The sequence below is a fragment of the Gymnogyps californianus genome, chromosome 1, assembly GCF_018139145.2.
Source record: "Gymnogyps californianus isolate 813 chromosome 1, ASM1813914v2, whole genome shotgun sequence".
In the NCBI taxonomy this organism is placed as follows: Eukaryota; Metazoa; Chordata; class Aves; order Accipitriformes; family Cathartidae; genus Gymnogyps; species Gymnogyps californianus.
In genome coordinates, this window is record NC_059471.1 from 141,398,833 (window position 1) to 141,418,059 (window position 19,227).

Here is a 19,227-nt window from a genome sequence, read left to right on the forward strand (position 1 = left end):
GCATACATGTGAATATTTCTGTGGATCCATATGGAAAGCTTATAAAGACCAGCCATTCTGAAAGCCTTGGGGCTTTAAAAATTTAGTAGCTAAATTAAAAATTTAATCAGCATTACACAGATCTCTAACTGTGAACAGATAGGGAATTAACAGTTTGATGTACAATGGCTGTTTACTTTTTAAGGTAGAGTAGATAAATCTTAAGATGAGCTTAAATCAGTCATTTGAAGCATGACAGACTGTTCTCTCGAAATCAGTAGGAACAGAGATAGGAACATCTGTATCACTTACTATTTTGAAAAGTATTATTGAACAGGTATGAGAACTTCCACATGCAACTCCACTTCAGAAACAGCTGCCATCTTTGCAACAGGCAACTTAAGAGCCTTTCAGGTATAATATTTTTATCTGAAGTATTTCTGTAGAAATAAGGCTCTTTAATCCTCAGGATTTAAGCAAAGTTATTTTCAGGAAAAATACTTAAAAAAAAAGAATTACACTTTGTTTGTTGGATCGCTGATTCTCAGGGAAGCAAAGACAGCAAGTAAAATTACACAGATTACAATAAATTGATAAAGTTTTTTCACTGTGTACTAGGTCTGGCTGGGGTGGGGTTAATTTTCTTCACAGCAGCCCGTATGGTGCCATCTTTTAGATTGGTGATGAAAACAGTGTTGGTAACACACCAGTATTTTAGCTGTTGCTGAACAGCTCTTACACAGGGTCAAGACCGCTTCTGTTTCTCATTGTGCACCCCAGCGAGGAGGCCGGGGCAGGCAAGAGCCTGGCAGGGGACACAGCTGACCCGAACTCGCAAAGTGATATTCCATACCGTATAATGGCATGCTCAGCAACAAAACTGGGGTGGGAGTTTATCCAAAAATTGTTCAGGGACTGGCTGGACATCGGTCTGCTGGTAGTGAGTGATTGCTTCAGCATCACTTGTGGGTTGGGGGTTTGTTGTTGTTGGGGTTTTCTTCCTTATTCATTTATTAAATGGTCTTTATCTTGACCCGTGAATTCTCTCGCTTTGCCCTTCTGATTCTCTCACCCATCCCACTGGGAGGAGGAGGGAGCAAGCAGCTGTGTGGTGCTTAGCTGCCTACCAGGGTTAACCTACGACACTGACTACCAAATTCAGACTGTAATTTAATCGTCATGTTATGCTTTTATTTGTGCATCTATTTTAATCACTAACACACATTTTACTATTTAAGGATTTGCTTAGGACTAAATTTTATTACAGACATCACCCCTCCTCTGACCTGATGTTATCTTCATTCTCCCTTCATTCTGTAGTCATCCTTCCCCCAGTTTTCATCCCCAAAGAAGTCTGGGGGTTGTTTTCCTTTTAAAATGGGCAAAGGACCCGTCTAGGGATCAGAGGACACTTTCACATGTACTGTTATGTAAACCACTTTACAGTGATGAGCAAACTAAACTTCTTAGGGTCCTATAGCCCTCTAGTGCATTCTCACAATGCAATGTCTCTCTCAGAGCACTGAATAATTTCAGAAGCATGGAAGTATTTGATTGCTTATGAAACATAAAGCACTAGTTTTAATTCTTAAAACATGCACTAGATGCATATACAAGTCAGGTATAACCTTGCAGGGCTGCTGTTAACTTGTGGTAGCTTAACATGGGTGTAATTCATCTAAGCTAAGTTGTAGTAATAACATAAGAAAAATGACATTTTTTCTATCCTGTTATTTGCAAAGCTAGTTCTAGCAATAAATATCTTCCATTAAAATGTCCCAAACTTGAAAACACCATCTATACTGGAAGCTTCAAAAATTACTAACATGTAAGTAGTTGTAATAATGTAACTTTTAAAAGGAAAAATAAGTTAATATATCTTTAGCCGTAAAAGGCATTATACCTGCATTTTGAAAAAAATGATGATTCTCTTGATAATGCATGATAAACAAAATTTGTGTTGCACTCCGAGGCTTTGCAGATATCAAAGAAGAAAATTTTGTTCCCTAGGAGCAGCTGATATAATCCAAGTGTAGATATTCCAACTAAGAAGGAATAAGTCAAAATGGCTAAAAAGTGAGAACTGTCAAACTGATCAGTTCAGATCAGTTATATTTTCTCTACGACTGCAACTGAAGTAGCACAAACATTAAGCCATCTAATTCTGATAAGATATCTGTAGGTTCAGTGAAAGTTACCCTTCAGCTGGATAGGGAGAACACTGGACAAAGTGGGGAGAAAAAACCCAAACGCAAATGTTCAGGACATAAGCAACCCCTAAAGGAGAACAGTGGAAAGACATTTTTCTTACTAGAGAGCTTATTGCACAGCTTTTTCAATGTAGCACATATGTATCTTCCTTTGAAGCATCTGAAGCTGGCCATTTATCAGAGAGGGATTAGATGAGTGCTCTTCTGCTGGATACTGTAAATAAAAATATTGTGGATAAACATCACTATTGGAAGTGCAGTGCTACACTATGAAGGCTACCCCTTCACTTGCATTTATTAGGTCCAATAATAAGACTTACTTTCTCTTTGTTGACATCAGGCATGGACTCACCTTTTTTCCTAGTAATGATGACTAGGGGAACTTACATGCATTTTAATGCACGTAGTGCACCCTTGCAAGCTGATATTTACAAAACACGTAGGGACCTTTATAGGTGCTTAGCTGCTGGCTGGTGTTAAACCATGACAAGGTGCCTAACAATGTCCATCTAATGCCATTTGACTTGCCCCAGATCATCCATGTGTGCACCGGACCTACAAGAGACCAGCATCGACTCCACTGAAAGCTGGAGACCAGACAGAACAGCCTAGGGAAATCTTAGCTGGCACTGGAGACCTGTATTTAAGTAACTGAATCAAGCTCCTGTTCTTGTGAGAAATCAAATACTTAGTTAAAAGTTCTATTTAGTTTGTGAATTTCTCCCATGCCACGTGTCTCTTCCATTATTTTCTAGATTTAACTTTCCCAAAAACAAATGATATGTAGTTAAAACTAAAATGATGACGGGACAGAGTGCAAACTCAGCAAGTTTCCTGTTGATACGGAAGTGGGAGGAGTGGCTGATACACCATAGGGTTGTGCTGCCATCCAGAGGGACCTGAACAGGCTGGAGAAACAGGCTGACAGGAACCTCATGAAGTTCAACAAGGGGAAGTGCCAAGTCCTGCACCTTCCTGGGGAGGAGCAACCTCAGGCACCAGTATATGCTGGGGGCCAGCTTGCTGGAAAGCTCTCTGTCTTTGTGGCTCCATTAGTAGGAGTGCTGCCAGCAGGTCGAGGGAGGTGATCCTTCCCCTCTACTCAGCACTGGTGAGGCCGCACCTGGAGTGCTGTGTCCATTTCTGGGCTTCCCAGTACAAGAGAGAGATGGAGATACTGGAGAGAGTTCAGCAAAGGGCCACTGAATGATGAATGTGACTGGAGCATATCTCATACGAGGAAAGGCTGAGAGAGCTGGGACTGTTCAATCTAAGGAAGAGAAGGCTCAGGGGGATCTTATCAATATATATAAATACCTGAAGGGGGGATGTAAAGAAGACGGAGCCAGGCTCTTTTGGGTGGTGTTCAGTGACGGGACCAGAGGCAATGGGCACAAACTGAAACAGAGAAGGTTCCCTCTGAATGTTAAGAAACACTTTTTCATTGTGAGGGTGACTGAGCACTGCCACAGGTTGCCCGGGGAGGTTGTAGAGTCTTCATCCTTGGAGATACTCAAAAGCCATCTGGACATGGTTTGGGGCAACAGGCTCTAGGTGGCCCTGCTTGAGCAGAGGGGTTGGACCGGATGACCTCCAGAGGTCCCTTTCAACCACAACCATTGAGTTTTTTCAAAACTTAATCAATCCTGGAACACTTCCATTATTGCTATGTTAATTAAGGGGGAGTGCAGGGAAGTAAGTACTTGTTCAAACAAATATATGTTCATGCAATTACATGCTTGGTGGATTTCATGACAGAATTTGAACATGCCGATTTGTTGCAAGAGTTACAGAGGTTTTTGAAAACCTAAGTCTAAAGAAAGACAATTTCTTTACTGATTATAGCATCCTCAGATTTGGAACAAACATTTTTTCCCAGGCAGGGCAAGAACAGATATGTAATTAGTTTTCTCAATATCTGTGTTCCTTTAGAAATAGCATTCTTCTAGCACTTTCAGTTCCTGACTGAATTAATCTACAAAAGAATTTTCTCTTTTGTTAAAGTAATGACAGGTATGTGTATGTGCGCATGCCAGTGAGTGTGTGCATATATATAAATGTAAAATGTTTAGAGTGGTTTTCCTTCACTCAGAGGGCAGTACAAGTTACCTTGTTTTCTCTTCAGTTTAGTACTGTTTTTTGTTCTAGGCTCCTTCTATACACACAAATAAAGAAGTAATCTCCACTGTCACAATCCTTAAAATGTGACTAGACTTGCAGAAAGAGAGTGAGAGATTCTTGAAATTAATATATTTTATAAAATGGAGAAACAAAAGTGTTAGGAATAGGCTTTTTTAAGCAACATAGACATGAGGATTAGATGGATAAGGTACACATGCAATTACAGATCAACAGGGACTATGTGCAGAGAGATAGAATACAGTTAAGCTAAATGCATGCAAGTCATTATCTGTAACCTCTTGTACTGGTAAACTGATACAAAATCATACACCAAGTTACAAGGGCTAATTCTGTCAGTCTGAAGTGAATATCCTTTATTAATTGGTGTAACCTTATGAGGTGCAGCTACCCACAGCATCGCTGTGCCTCTGTTCTCTAGTCAGAGTAAAAACATTTCACTGCTAAGAGTATTCCGACTCTTGACTTCTACATTTGCTTTCCTTAGAGTGTAAGGCCTTTGGGGGGTCTGTATGGTCCATGTAATCTTAAATGATGCCATAAGGCCTACCATAACACAAACTATAAATCAGTTAAAACGTTGGCAGTATGTGGAACCAAATATTGTCTCACAAGGCTTTTCAGATCAACCAGGAAGTCGCATGTGGTTGCTTATGACTATACTGGAAGGGATCTATATCCTGCCCCTCTGCACGGTTGATTAGCTCAGGGAAACTAAGATGATTGCACAGCTCCAGTTCAGAGCTGTTTGCAACCAGTAGGCTTAGAGCATGGTCAGAGAACTTGCATCTGCCCACAGTCTTACCATGTAGATGTAACCACAGCGCAACACGACAATCAGCCTCAAGTCTGCATTCAAAGGATATATATGGAGAGCATTTCTTTTTCTTTTTTTTTTTCCAGGAAAAGTGATGGTGAAATCAGTGTGACATATTCCTCTAAAAAATGTTCTCAGAGATGTAATAAACACTTTACACGAGAATTTAATAAAAGAGAAATGTAAGAACTCCCAGGAATAGCTGTGTTTCTATTAGTTCTATCTATTTGCAAATTCAAAGTTGTTCAGATCTGTTACATTGTTTTGTAATTACTGTTTCTGGCAGAATAATCCTTATCAAAGAATGACCTTTACAGTAGAGAAGATATTTTCTGTCAAGAACAGTGACTGTAAATCAAGTGCCATTAAACTTTTATTGCAGTTTTTACATAGACTTTTTGTTTTTATGAAGTCATCCCAGGAGAATCGAACATGAACATTGCTAGGTGTTTATGGATATCCATGTATTTAGAACAGCAGTATGAAAACATTTCCCTAAATATTTTTGGACTGCTTTGCATGGAGAGCATTTCTTCTTTTCCCTTAAAAGAAATAATAGTAGTCTGAAACATAGTTACAATAAAAGTCAGAATACAACAAGAGGCTAAGTATTGTAATCTTTTAGTACTAGATGTTATGATGTTGAAAGTTCTGAAATATTAACATTTTTCAGAAATCAAACAATTATTTAAGCTTAAGCAATAAAAAATTATATTTCATAACATACAGATAACACAAGTGACTCACAAAGCCAATATTGTTCTTTCTTTTACAGTGTTGTCCGCACATTTTCGGGTCTGCGAGCCATATACGGACTACAAAGGTCGCTATCACTTTGGTTTTCACTGCCCCCGTCTTTCTGACAATAAATCTTACATCTTTTGCTGTCACCATAACAACACAGTATTTAAATACTGCTGCAATGAGACAGAATTTCAGACTGTTATGCAGATGAACTTAACAGGGAACGCAGATGGATATATGCATAAGTAAGTAAATGAGTTTTAAAGTACTTTTCACCAAACTGTTCCTGGTCTAATAACATAGTCTGAGGTGTACTTAATGATGGAAGCAATTAGAATAATTGCACATACAGAAAAACATTACTAAAAGGTTTTTGCTGTTACAGAACTCCTAAAAGAAAGGATATTTTAGCTTTTCTTTCTTTGCTTTGACGTGGGCTATAAACATTGCTAGGAGAGCATGTCTGTAAAAGTTGCATATAAATGTAACAAATATAAAGTTACATATAAAAGTTACAAAAGTGTCTCCCCTGACCCCAGTCTGATCCAAACTATGTTTAAATGTGTATCAGTAAAAATAAACCCCAAAGCTGTCCATAGGGGAGAGAGGGAATGAGTTGACATTTTCCGTATCAACCCAAATGCGCTATTTTGAATCTCTGACGTTTTGAATATAAATCTCTTGTAATCACTGACCTTGGGGAACAGAACATATTTGCTTATATACCAACATTGTGTGGTCTCCTTGCCTGTTACCTGGGATACTTCCATGTACTGCCGGGGCCTATCCTCTAAGATAAATGTCAGTAACTTTTTTTCTAAAGAACCAATAAGTAGCAAGTAGATCTTTGCTACTGATTGCCTATTTACGATGACAAAATCTTCACTCGTGATCCGTCCCCGATTTAGTATTTGACATTCTGCCCACACTAATCTGCTGTGATTTCTCTTGGTGCAGAGGGCAACTTTCAGCTGATGTAAACCCCCAAAGTCAAACTGTGATCTATCTGCTTTCCCCTGCCATTTTATTCTGGTATCCAGCCCCTCCAGGGCAAGGAAGGGGCAGATTAAAGACAACTGGAATTCCAGTCTATTGATTTTTGTTTACAACAGGGATTTTAGTGTTTTCTTCTGCGGTGCAAAAGTCAGTCGGTGTGTTGTCATTCATTCCTATGGAAGCAGATGCAAGGCTGCTAGGGGACTATGGAGCTGGAATACTGATGTCGGCTCTTTTAACTCACTCTGTGCAGCTGCGGGCAGCAGCAGCCAGCTCATGGAGTCAGCAAACTGTCGTCTTCCTTAACAACCACTCCTCATACAGCTCTGCCTAGAGAAGTTTGAATCTTGCATAGATGTAGAAGTTGCATACTATAACTTTACAGGTGTTATAGTGACAGTCACCTACTATAAAGAATTCTGCGTAGTGTAAAAGAAAGACAAAAATAGGCTCTACCCATATAAGGTACCTTTAAATTGATGTGGATCTATACTGTCTTGTTACTGTATGTGCAGCTGTGTCCTTGAGGTGAAATTTCCTTGCCTTGGCCTTGTAGTGCATCTGGGAAGTCATGAGAACATACCACACAGGACAGTGGGGAGACACTTCAAGTCTAACAGGCCCATTAAAGGCCATCCATTTTCTCCACCCTTTGTGCAGTCCAGACAATCTAGAAACTGGTAGCACCCTCACCTCGGGCTACCCAACTCTGCCAACATATATGCCTCCAGGCAACCTGGTGGAGTTTATACCACAGTATACCCCAGTGCCCCCATGCAATGCATACTCTACATACGCTCCGTGGTAAAAGTAGGATGTGCTCCCCCTTTGTTTACTGGGGTGACCGTGCTACCATGGCAGCAATCGGATGCCTGCCTGAAGAGAGGTCCTCACAGGACTCTCAGTACAGAAGGGCTGTGCGCGTAGTCACAGACAGAGCCAGAAACTCCTTCACACTCAGAGTGATAGAGTCTCAAGAACGGACTAGTGTGGCTATTGCCCCCTTACTTTCTCAGTTCTTTGTCTTGCATGCAGCAAATTTGCTGTATATCTTCCCTTAGTGTTCTGTAAACCCTGCACCAACACTGCTGAGTAACCAAGTCTGCCTAACAGGCAGCTTCATCACAGAGTTTGGGATGTTACTGGCCAATTGTAGTTCAGCCGAGTAGAAAGCCTTCAGGCTTTTTCCAGTATCTCAGCAGCTACTCCATGTAGTCATGGCCAGAGCTTACTAAGGTAAGGCCCTTCTGTTCTTCATTTCACCAACAACCTGAAACGGACAGGGCAATCAGCCACTTTCCAAAGCAGACATGCACAGAGGAACAGGTACAGTCTGATTGCAATATATGCCCTGGGACATAGAACGTTTCTGCCTCCTGCATTCTCTGTTTGCATGCCTGCTCACATCTATACGTGTACACACACACGCACACACACACCAGAAATAAATATGGGGCTGTTCATATTATGGGGCTGTTCATATTATAGGGCTGTTGTGTGTGAGAAGTTCCTCAATGGGAAAAAGGTAATTTGGTATTCTATGAACTACAGTATTTATTTTAATGAAAATATTTAAAGCATAGTGTATAATGTTTGTTTTCATTTAGCAATATTTTTTTTTTTTAAAAAGTCACCTCATTCAGTTGTGATGGAGAAAGAGCTACCTCTGTAGTCTTTGTTGGTAAGATTCATGGTTGAGAACCACCTGCAGGCTATTTACCATATATGTCTTCAGTCTAGAATTTCCTGTGGACATTAGCTATGTGCTGATCTTTTTCAAAGGTATGTGAAATCATGCTAAATACAATAAAAAGCTTCTGGAGATGTAGCTTAGAGAAGTGCTAGAGTGGAACCAGTATTGCCGTTTTGTAACTTCCTGAAACATCACTTCTGATAAATTAGTCAGGGCCAGGAAAATGAAGAGACACTAACTTTCTACGTAAAACTCCACCAATGTAGTGAGACAGAGGGAGAGAGATCTCCTCACCCTAAACTCACTGAGATTGGTAGAAAACTTCCTGATAATTTTAGTATGCTGTGGAGGGGCAGAAAGAAGTGAAGCCTAGATGCCTACATTAAAAACATTGTAAAAAGCATCTTTCTTAATACACTCTGACTTTATTTAACATATATGATAATTGAACTTTATTTGGATTCTAATACATCCAGGGTTCACTTTACAGTAACAAAGTCAGCTCTTTGTTTAGATCTCATTTCACACACCACTGAAAAAATTTCTGATGAGACGTATTGTACTGTGGCTGGGGAGAATGATTTAGGATATGGGAATAGCAATGAACTGGAAAAAAGGATTATAGTTTTCAGAGAAGAGTGATTCAATATTATTATTTGGTTTATTTCACTATTATTATTTGGTTTATTTTTCCCCTTAGCCATTCCTGTGATCATCAAAACAAATTCCTTGTTTTATAGTACAGTTGAGGGAAAAAATTAATGAAGTGACTTGTAACTTCTTTGTCATGGCACAGCTGAAAAAACACATTTGTCTTCTACAGTCACACAATATAACTATAGCCAGGTTTATTTACATTTTTTCCATTACTATAACAAAAGATTTCTATGTTTTTACAAGTGCAGAATACTGGATTATTATATCTTTGCGATCATGCATTTTAATCAGTCTATAACATTTTTGAATGTGAACAATTCATTTGGTATTAAATATAGAAATACTAATGATGTCTAACAGACAAGAAAAGTTCTGCCATCCAAAGTATTTTTCCATAAAACTTTGTCTAATAAGTTGTTTAACTATTCTTAAAAATAGTATTCACTTGAATCTAATATTCACACTCTCTCGGATTTTCGAACAGTGTTATGGCAGTCTGTAATGCATCCATGTTTTTCCTTATCTCTTATTCCAGTTTTTCAGGGTTGAATGGCTTTTGCACACCACGCTACAACATTGCACTGAAAGCAATGTGAGGATAGAATAGCACTATCTTTCTCCATGTACAGCATGTCCCCTGCAGAGCTGGCATTTGCTTGAATATCTCCCAGAAAGTCATCTTTACAGGAAAGCAAAAAAAGAAATAATTATGAATTCCACTACCAACTGTTGCAAAAAGATGTAATTTAGCTGGGAAGACCTCTTAGGTACTACAGTAACAGATTCTACAGGAAAACACAAGATCGGGCAAAGGCCTTGAGACAGTAGTAAAAACAAAATAGGGAAAAAAAATCATATTTAAAGTGTACATGCAAAAACTGCACAGATTGCCTCAGTGTTAGAAGTACCAAGGCATTTGCTAGGATGTAAGCTTGCATTTACTTGGGGCAACACTTAAAAAGTGGTACTACTGCAAGTAACAGCCCCGTTTAAGGAGAATAGGGAATGAAACAGTTTCCGTGGCCATCTGCCCACATTTAAACTCTGCAGCTGTAGAACTCTGCTCACAATTGTTTTGATTTGTTGTTTTTTTAAGCCTGAATTCCCAAATGAATTATTTTCTGTTCATGTGCTGCACATAAAAACCAACAAACTCTTCTAAAAAAAATATAGCCTGGTCCTAACCTGCTTGTCATCTGTCTCAAAAAGTTAATGAATTAGATGGAAGGAATCACATGGGTAAGAATAACAAAAAAAACCCTGTCTTTTCATTTGTGTGTAGGGATGTTAGAGAAATGTAAGCAGGATTCTGTAGATGGAATGGGAGGAGATGGATGGTAAAAGTATTTATTGTTCTCAGAGAGCCCAATTCAAGGCTCCATGAAGTCAGAGCAAATCTTTCCATTTACACAAGTGGGCTCTGTATCAAGGCTATACTGTATATACATCATATTTCTATAAAAGACGAAGTATCTTAAAATAATGAGCTCCTAAGCTTTTCTGATAGGTTCATGAAATACCCTGTTTCACAGAGAAGCTAAAAGGAAATCGTCTTGTAACTTTTACTGCAGATTTGGCTTTTGTATTTGTGTGCCAGCAGCAGCAGAGGACTGGGCAACATAGCTTTAGAAGACGTTTTCAGTGTTATATTGCTAAACCTTGTATTGAACCTAAACAGAAACCTCCAAAATGACTGATTGGGAGGGGCAGGAGCACTAGCAGGGCAGGGCAAGCTTTCCAGCTGGGGAAGGGAAGAGGAGATACAACCACACCAAAACAACTTATTATACTTGATTGTCCCTGTGAAGGAACAAACCCCTATAATTTGAATCTTGGTAAATTTGGAATCTGTTCACACTTTATTTTTAATTGATATGAAACTTCTGCACAAAAGTAAAGGAAAATCAGATTGCAAGATGAAACTTTTCCAATTAAATGATTCAGTTCAAGGAAATGAGAGCAAGTCCTAGGAGTTTTTTGATTCCCGGTTCTCTTCTGTGTCTCTGGCCTTACTGTGATTCAGTGTAAGTAAGATTGTTTATTTTCTAATTAAGACATCTTCTTAATTTGTAGGGAAGTTTTAATTTTTACTATAATTAGTAGCCATCAGCAAAATTAATATTTTCTACCATCTTAATAGTTTGAGAAGCAGAAAACATCAAAGTATGGAATTTCCCTCGGTGTACAAAACATACTACTTATTAATTTTGCTTGTGATTTTTCACAAGGCCCTTTTGATAGTACTGTTGTCCCACTGTCTGTTAATTAAAGCAGTCTTTCATTTTTGTACTTGTGAGAAACAGATGTTACTTAGAAGGAGCAGATGGATAACTCACATACGGCATGATTAATAAATTGTTGCTTTAAATTGGAACACTCAAAATAGCTCTAATTTTCGCTAACCAAAATTTTGATGGGTAAAACTAAATATCTGAAATACAAATTCTTTTGAGTTAACTATAAGAAGTGTTCCTGCCTCTCACATTGTTGCCAGAACAAAAATAACATGTTTTCTAATATTTCTGTTCTTACTATGGATCAAATACAGCTAACCTATTTGTAAAATGGATCCTATTGGCATTGGTGATGAAGAACAGGATTTGTTACAGTGGATTTCTTCCTGACTTCTCCAGCCTTCACTTCCGTTTTATTTATATTAGCAGAAAATAGAAGAGTCTACCCCAAAAGGAATAAATCCACTGAAAGTCAAGAGTAGCACTGCTGAGAAACCTGGATTAACCAGATCCTGTTATACTTTCAAGTGCCTGGACTGCAAAGATTTTAATGCATTACAAAGGTCTACCCACTGTTGTGTGAAGTTAGGCATGCATGTGTAAGTCTTTAGCAGAGGCAAAGACTCTTGAGTTAGGGGTTTTCAGAAGCATTTTATTTTGTCTACTTCCAATCCTGGAAATTTACTGAAAATTTTTTAAAATCCTAGGCTTGCATAATCCTAAAGTTACACAGGAAGGGACCCATTAACGGCTCTGACCTTCCTCTTGTTACTTACAGTTATTTGCTGTGGAACCTCATTTAATCTAAGCTTGTTACATCTGTGTAGTGGAAAAATTGTTCCCTGGAGAGGAGAATCAGTCTTCTTAAGTGCTGACAGGCACCAACACAGAAATTAAAATTCTGATTTCTTATCTGATTTCTTGTTTCAAATCCTGATTTTTTTAAAGTATAAAAGGAAAGAGTCATACAAAAGTTTAAATGGAAGTGAAAATTCAAAGCAGAGACTTGAAATGTTTTAGATCCGAAAGGGCTTGGGACATGTTTTTAAAATGTCAAAATCTCTTTCTGTCTTGCATCTATAATATGTCTTCGAAGCCTTTTTTCTTCTCACAGCACTTCCGTTTTGATCAATGTTCTGATAAAATACAGTTCCCTCAAAGTTTCTCTGAATGTCTGTGAAAGAGAGCATGGTTGAGTGTGTGTTCAATTTTATTCATGTAAGTTCAGGTTCACGTAGATGTGTGTTGCCCACCTATTCCGTCAATATAATTTTTCTCCAAGACTGTCTTCCTAGTGACATTTTTTACTAGTATCCCTTCTGCTTGCTCTTGTTTTTACAGTCTCTGGTACACATACTTCCACATTAGCTCATAGATCTAGATTAGCCTTCTTCACTGTATACCTCACAATCTCATTCTTACCCATTTCTTTCCTTCTCTCTTCTGACCTCATCCTCCCCACTCACACAGTTTCCTATCCAAACTGCATTTACACCTGACAGTCATTTTGCTTTTAATAATATTGCATCTCCAGCAGAGCTTTAGCACTTCTTCCCCTTTTTGATCTCCAAATTCTTGACCTCTTATACCTTTTCCTCCTTTTTTTCCCCCCTTTCTTTTAATATCTTTAGTCACCTGTCATAGCTTTACAGCTCCATGCACCATGTCAACAGCTGATAATTATCATGGCCTTTACCTACATATACACATTATAACTACAGCAACATATACATATAAATGTAGTACATATTTTCCTTCCTGTGGAATGCATTATATAATATGATCTTGTCAATGTTCTTCCTTCCTAAATTTATTACCAGCAAACTAAGGGATCTTTAGCAGTTGCTCTTGAAAGCCTATACTTCTACTAGTATCTTCTGTATCCAGCAATAATTAATTATTAAATTCAGAGCACATCCAAGCACATTACACCTTTTAAGACAAGTGGTTTGTAATGCGTGTCAGCAGTGAATGTTTTCGATAGTATAGACACTCCTTGGTCTCAGTTATTACAGCATATTTTCATATGGCTAACCCTCACTCTCATAAATGCCCTGTCATTTTCAGTAGGGTGACTCTCTGGGAGTGAGAATTTGCTGAATAAGACATACGACCCATCAACCATGTACATATCAGTGGTCTCATTTAAAGCATTGAAGCTAATTGTACACCAAATTTATGTGCTGATATAAGTACACAGATGAGAGGGAGAAATAAAAATGTTTGTAAGACAGGGGGCCTTAGTTTTTAAAAACCTCCCGTGTCACGCATATAGCAGTATTTAGATTGAAATAATAAATAATTTTTAAGGACATATGGTTTAGAACAAAATTTTTGTTTCATCCATCTATGTATTATATAATTAATGAAACAACCTTGATAAACTAGCACGATGACCATTACTGATAGGTGGGATCACTTTTTTGTTTTCCCTTTTTTTCTTTCACAGCAACTACAGTGCACTGTTAGGAGTGTGGATCTATGGCTTTTTTGTGGTGATCTTGCTGGTACTGGACCTTTTATATTACTCTTCAATGAACTATGATATTTGCAAATTTTACTTGGCACGGTGGGGAATCCAGGGAAAGTGGATGACACAAGGACAGAGCCGATGGATTAACCCTGCTCAGGATCCAAGCCAAGTACAGACACAGCCTCAGCCAGAGACACAGCCTCAAACTCAGCCACAGCCTCAAACATCACAGACAGTACATACTTTAAAAGGAGATGCTTTAAGCCCACCCCTGATGTCTTTTCAGAGTACATCTGCCTGGTAAGTAAGTTAAGCCATATTGTGACTTTTTTTTTGACTCTCTTTGTTTTGTAGTGTGAGCAATCACCTGTATTTGGAAGTGCCTGCAAATTCTAAGCTAAGAGGCACCATTTCTAGCACATAATTCTTTATGTCATGAACTGTCTTACAGAATTACTGCTTAGGAGTGATTTTTTTACTCTGGAATATATGAAGTAATCTTTTAATACTGTTCTCAGAGAAATAGATGCTGCCATTTTTCAGTGCTAAATAGTTTTACTACTCTGTGGTACAAATAAACTACAAATCTTTGTTCTACATCGACCATTATAAAATTAACATTAATCTGGTGTCAAAGACTAATTGCTATGTGTATCTATGTATCTATTGGTCTGGTTTTAAAAGATTGTATAAATAGCAACACTGAAATAGCTTCAATGCAAGATGTCACAAGTCCACACTATTTGTGGCATGAGACACAGAAACAACATAAAAACCAGGTTGGTTTTTTTATATGCATAGCCAAAAAAGCATAGCTTGATCTCATTTGACAGAGTGACACAAGTAGGCTACTGTAAAGTTAAATGCTACAAAAACAAAAGAAAACCCCCAAAAAACCCAGACCAAATGGGAGACAGATACTCCAGGAGCAGGCAGAACATGCAATATAAATAGAAGAAACTAAATACTGATAGCCATGGGACAAAATGACATTGAATGATTTTCAACTGTTTTTACCAAAGAAAACAGAAGCAAAGGAAGAGAGCTGAATAAAACGATGCTCTGAATAAGGTGTCAAGAAAGGTGGGGACTTTTTTCTTGGCAAGAGAGCATAAAGATTTGGAAGGGGGCAGAGAGGGTACATAGTCACCAGTATATTTTAGAAGTGTTCCAGAAGGCTGAGTGCTGAGCTTTGGCAAAATAAAGCGATCTAAGAATGAGTAGGGTGAAAAAGATGACAGCAGTTCCTGAAGCTGTAGAGCATGTAAAGCCACAACGTTGATCTTGGTCTGAAACCTTTGGGTAGTACTGTGTTGCAGATGGGATGATGATAGCAGTAGTCCTTTTATTTCATAACTTGCCCTTTAATTTTAAGTGTAAATATAGAGCAAATAGGGTTGAAGATTTTTTCATAATAGAAAAGGTAGTGATAGTTTGACCCAAGGACAAGTTCAGTGAAGGAGGAGGTTGTTTGGCATAGTAGCCCGTACTGGATGTACCCGGTGCAGATCAGACTTAAGGACCATTCTAGCAGGACTTGTCCAAACAGAAGAGTCTAACAGTGCTACTTAAGATAGAGACTTGCTTGTGCTTAGTTGTAAGCACTCTTCTTTTCACTTCTTCCTCTTCTCTCCTTTTTTCTTCTTCTAATTCCTTCAGCTTTTTTGCACATTGATTTCCCAGTCTGTAGTCAGAATTGCCATACAGGTTAAGACCAACATTTGTAGTACAATAATTGTATTCTAGCTTAATACATGTGGGTGTCCATGTGTGTGTATATATAAAAATGTAATGACTGCATTAAAATATATATATATAAAAAAAAATTAGCCTGGTTATACCACTTGGTAATTCCGCCATACCATTACAAATTAAAGGAAACTATTCAAGAATTCTTGAAGGATTCTTGGTCACTTTCCATTACTGACTTTTGTTGTTCTGTTTCTTTGCTTTTTTTGAAGCATTAAGCGGGGAATGTATGTTAGGATCAGGTGAGCATATCCCATATGCTCCTTTCCCTGTGTCTGCAGGAGATGAGCAGTGATAAGTCACTCCAGTAACCCTCACCCCTTCCGCAGTGAACCGTCTGTCTGTGCTCCCCTCAGTTCCCGTAAAATTGTTTCTTTTTTTTCCTAATCCTTTCATTGCTCAGTGGAAGAAATAAGTAGATGTTTCCTTAACAAAACCATATGTATCCCTTGTATTTCAGCATGTGAAACACTACAAGAGGTGCCGTATTTTCAAACTTATAACCTGCAACTTTTGAAACTCACAACCCCTTAACTAGGTGCATAGTTGACTCAGGCTGAGTTGGATACATTAAAAAATAGCAAGAAAAAGGTAGTAGGCACTGGTGATGACAGGCAAGGTGTTTAGCATGTGAAAGAGGTTTTTGAGTAAACATCTCCCTCAGAAAATGACAGACTTGTGTACTACAGCAATTGCTAAGACAATGGGGAAGTAAGAGGAGGTTGCCTGACTATTTATTTCTCCGTTAGATAAACTGTAGGTTATATACATGAAAATATGGTAATTTTGCCATATAGAAATTACGCTTAGTTTCAGAGTCTGGTTCTGCTGCAATCTATATTTGATGAATGACCTCAGTCCTGTCTTCTCAAAATGTAATCATACTATCAGTCAAGAAGTGCAATGGAGTTACTGGGTTTATAATTTCCATCACTGGTTTTAAAATTGCCTAATCTACTAATATCTTTTTGTATTTTATACTTGAATTTCCGTTATTCTAGATGATGACACCAACCTCTTAGATGCTTTGGTAACAGCAGGTTTCCAGTCTATAAAATCAACTTTTCAGTTCGTGTTGGCATTTTTAATGTGTCCTAAACTTATCCTGGCATTTCCCTCCATAGAGAAAATAAATGTTTTTCTTTAGCACCTCACAAACACACTTATGTATATATGTATTGATGGTATCATACCATAAGAACAGTTCCTCTTCACAGATGAGTTTTTTGAAAATACAAAATAGATTTTTTAATCCTGTGAGATATGCATATGTCCTGGTTTTGGCTGGGATAGAGTTAATTTTCTTCTTAGTAGCTGGTACAGTGTATTTTGGATTTAGTGTGAGAATAACGTTGATAACATGCTGGTGTTTTAGTTGTTGCTAAGTAGCGCTTATCTCAAGTTAAGGATTTTTCAGTTTCCCATGCTCTGCCAGCAAGCAGGTGTGCAAGAAGCTGGGAGGGAGCACGGCCAGGACAGCTGCCCTGAACTAGCCAAAGGGATATTCCATACCATAGAATGTCATTCTCAGTATATAAACAGGGGGGAGTTGGCCGGGAGGGGCAGATCGCTGCTTGGGCATCGGTCAGCGGGTGGTGAGCAATTGCCTTGTGCATCACTTGCCTTTTCTTGGGTTTTATTTCTCTCTTTTTTTGTTATATTCCTTTTTTTATTACTATTATTATTATTATATATTTATTATTGTTAGTATTATATTTTATTTTACTTTAGTTATTAAACTGCTTTTATCACAAGCCACAAGGTTTGGGTTTTTTTTTCCCTGATCCTCCTCCCCATCCCACTGGGAGGAGGGAGGGGTGAGCGGCTGCATGGTGCTTAGTTGCTGGCTGGGCTTAAACCACGACAGCATATATCCCGGGCATAAAAACTTAAATACTGTTAAAAACATTTTCCAAAACAGTTTGCACGTTTTCATGATGACAGATGTTGTTGAAGTTGTTAGCTTCCTTACTAAATTTATCCTAATACAGTTAAAAAACATACCTATTCTAGAAGACACTACATGATGATTATAGGAAAGTGATTCTCGTGCATCAAGAATCTTAGCAACACCGAAGACTTTAGGTATCCTTATTGCAGAGAACTGACAGTGTAAGACACTATCCCAAGAAAGATGGCAGGATTAATCTGTAGTTTGTAAAGCAGTTCGGAATCTTCCTGGATTAAAAAAATTATGTAAGAGCTTTTTTATTCTATCATTTCTGTTCTTCTTCTAGTTTAAATGCTATGAATTGGCAATGAAACCAATGACTGAAACGGATATGTCAGAGAGAACAATCAAGCATATAGTGGGTAGAACCATCCCCAAGACGTTTAAACATTTTGTCATAGCAGATCACTTTATTATTTACTTGAGACAAAGAGGACCATGTATAGCCATAATATTATTATAACTAAAGAAGTCTGGAATCCATTATACATGCTGCTGGCTGCTCTGCAGAGGGCTTGCAGTGTTGTGCAAGGACAGGAAGGAAAATCACCAATCTCAGAAACATTGAGCCCGATTTAGAATAATGTTGCTTCATTATGTAGTGTATGGATTTTGCAGCCCAACTATTGCTGATTTCTTCTTTAGCATGGAAACCATCTGAGGGCTGTCCAAAGGCCTGTGTGGTCTGAAGGTCCTGGTGGATGTACATTCTGCTACTCAAACACCATCACAGGCTGCAAGTGAATGAGCTTAAACAGTTGTGGCTTGCCTCACGGTCGTTCCTCCAGGTCATGGCTGAGGTGCAGGAGCTGGGCCCTTCCATGCTCACTGGTCCATGTAAGAATCTGCAGTCTAGTTAGCCTGAGCAAGCTTTTAACAGCTGGAGATCAAACAGCAACAAGCAACAGGCAAATCGTTACTACTGCTCAACAAAGTACAAGCCAGGGAGGCAATAAAATGAAATATTGTGAGTTGAGGAATTAAAATCCTGACTACTGAAAAAACTTGTTCTCACAACCACGGGAAAATTGCTAATTAATAACGACTAAAAAAGGTCAGACTAGCAAGGATGATCATATAAGAGGAAGTGTGGGCCAGGACAGCCTGGCAGAGTTTTGCCAGATTGTCCATGGCTGTGCTGTGTTCCAGATGTGAGAGGGCAACAGATGAACGTGATCTCTCTGCCTTGCTCTGGTGATGTTAAACTCCTCCCCACCTCCATCAAGGATGCAAATCACAGGAAATACTGTCTTGAAGTCTAACTTTTGCCTCTCTGTTCCCTGCCTTTCTGCACAACAGCACACAGAGGCAATGTCTGCTCTGTATGTGATCATATATGTTATGCTACATGACTCACTGTTTCAGAAACCTGCTGGTTGTCCAGAGTCAGGAAAAGTATCAGCCCAGCAGGGTAAGCCCATGCTTATTTCCTTTATGCAGTTGGAATGGGTTAGACAAAGGCAAGTCTATTTTACTTCCCCTTATTAGATGTTGCAATCTGCTTTTGTGAATTCCTCTGAGTCACATTGTCTTTCAGATAACAAATAGAATAGTTTTTAGCCTGCTGCTGTTCACCTGCTACATG

At 38.6% G+C, this 19,227-nt stretch overlaps 1 protein-coding gene across 2 annotated transcripts in view; it reads left to right on the top strand.

The window, feature by feature from the left end:
• The window catches only part of SHISAL1 (shisa like 1), a 59,344-nt gene that overhangs the window by 17,712 nt on the left and 22,405 nt on the right, over positions 1 to 19,227 (top strand). Inside the window, exons 3-4 of one of the 2 annotated variants that reach the window (XM_050906316.1) lie at positions 5,921 to 6,134; positions 13,919 to 14,242. In XM_050906316.1, coding sequence (XP_050762273.1) covers positions 5,921 to 6,134; positions 13,919 to 14,242 — 538 coding nt within the window. Of the gene's footprint in view, positions 1 to 5,920; positions 6,135 to 13,918; positions 14,565 to 19,227 lie in introns of those variants that run through there. The other variant, XM_050906306.1, reaches the window with a different exon arrangement.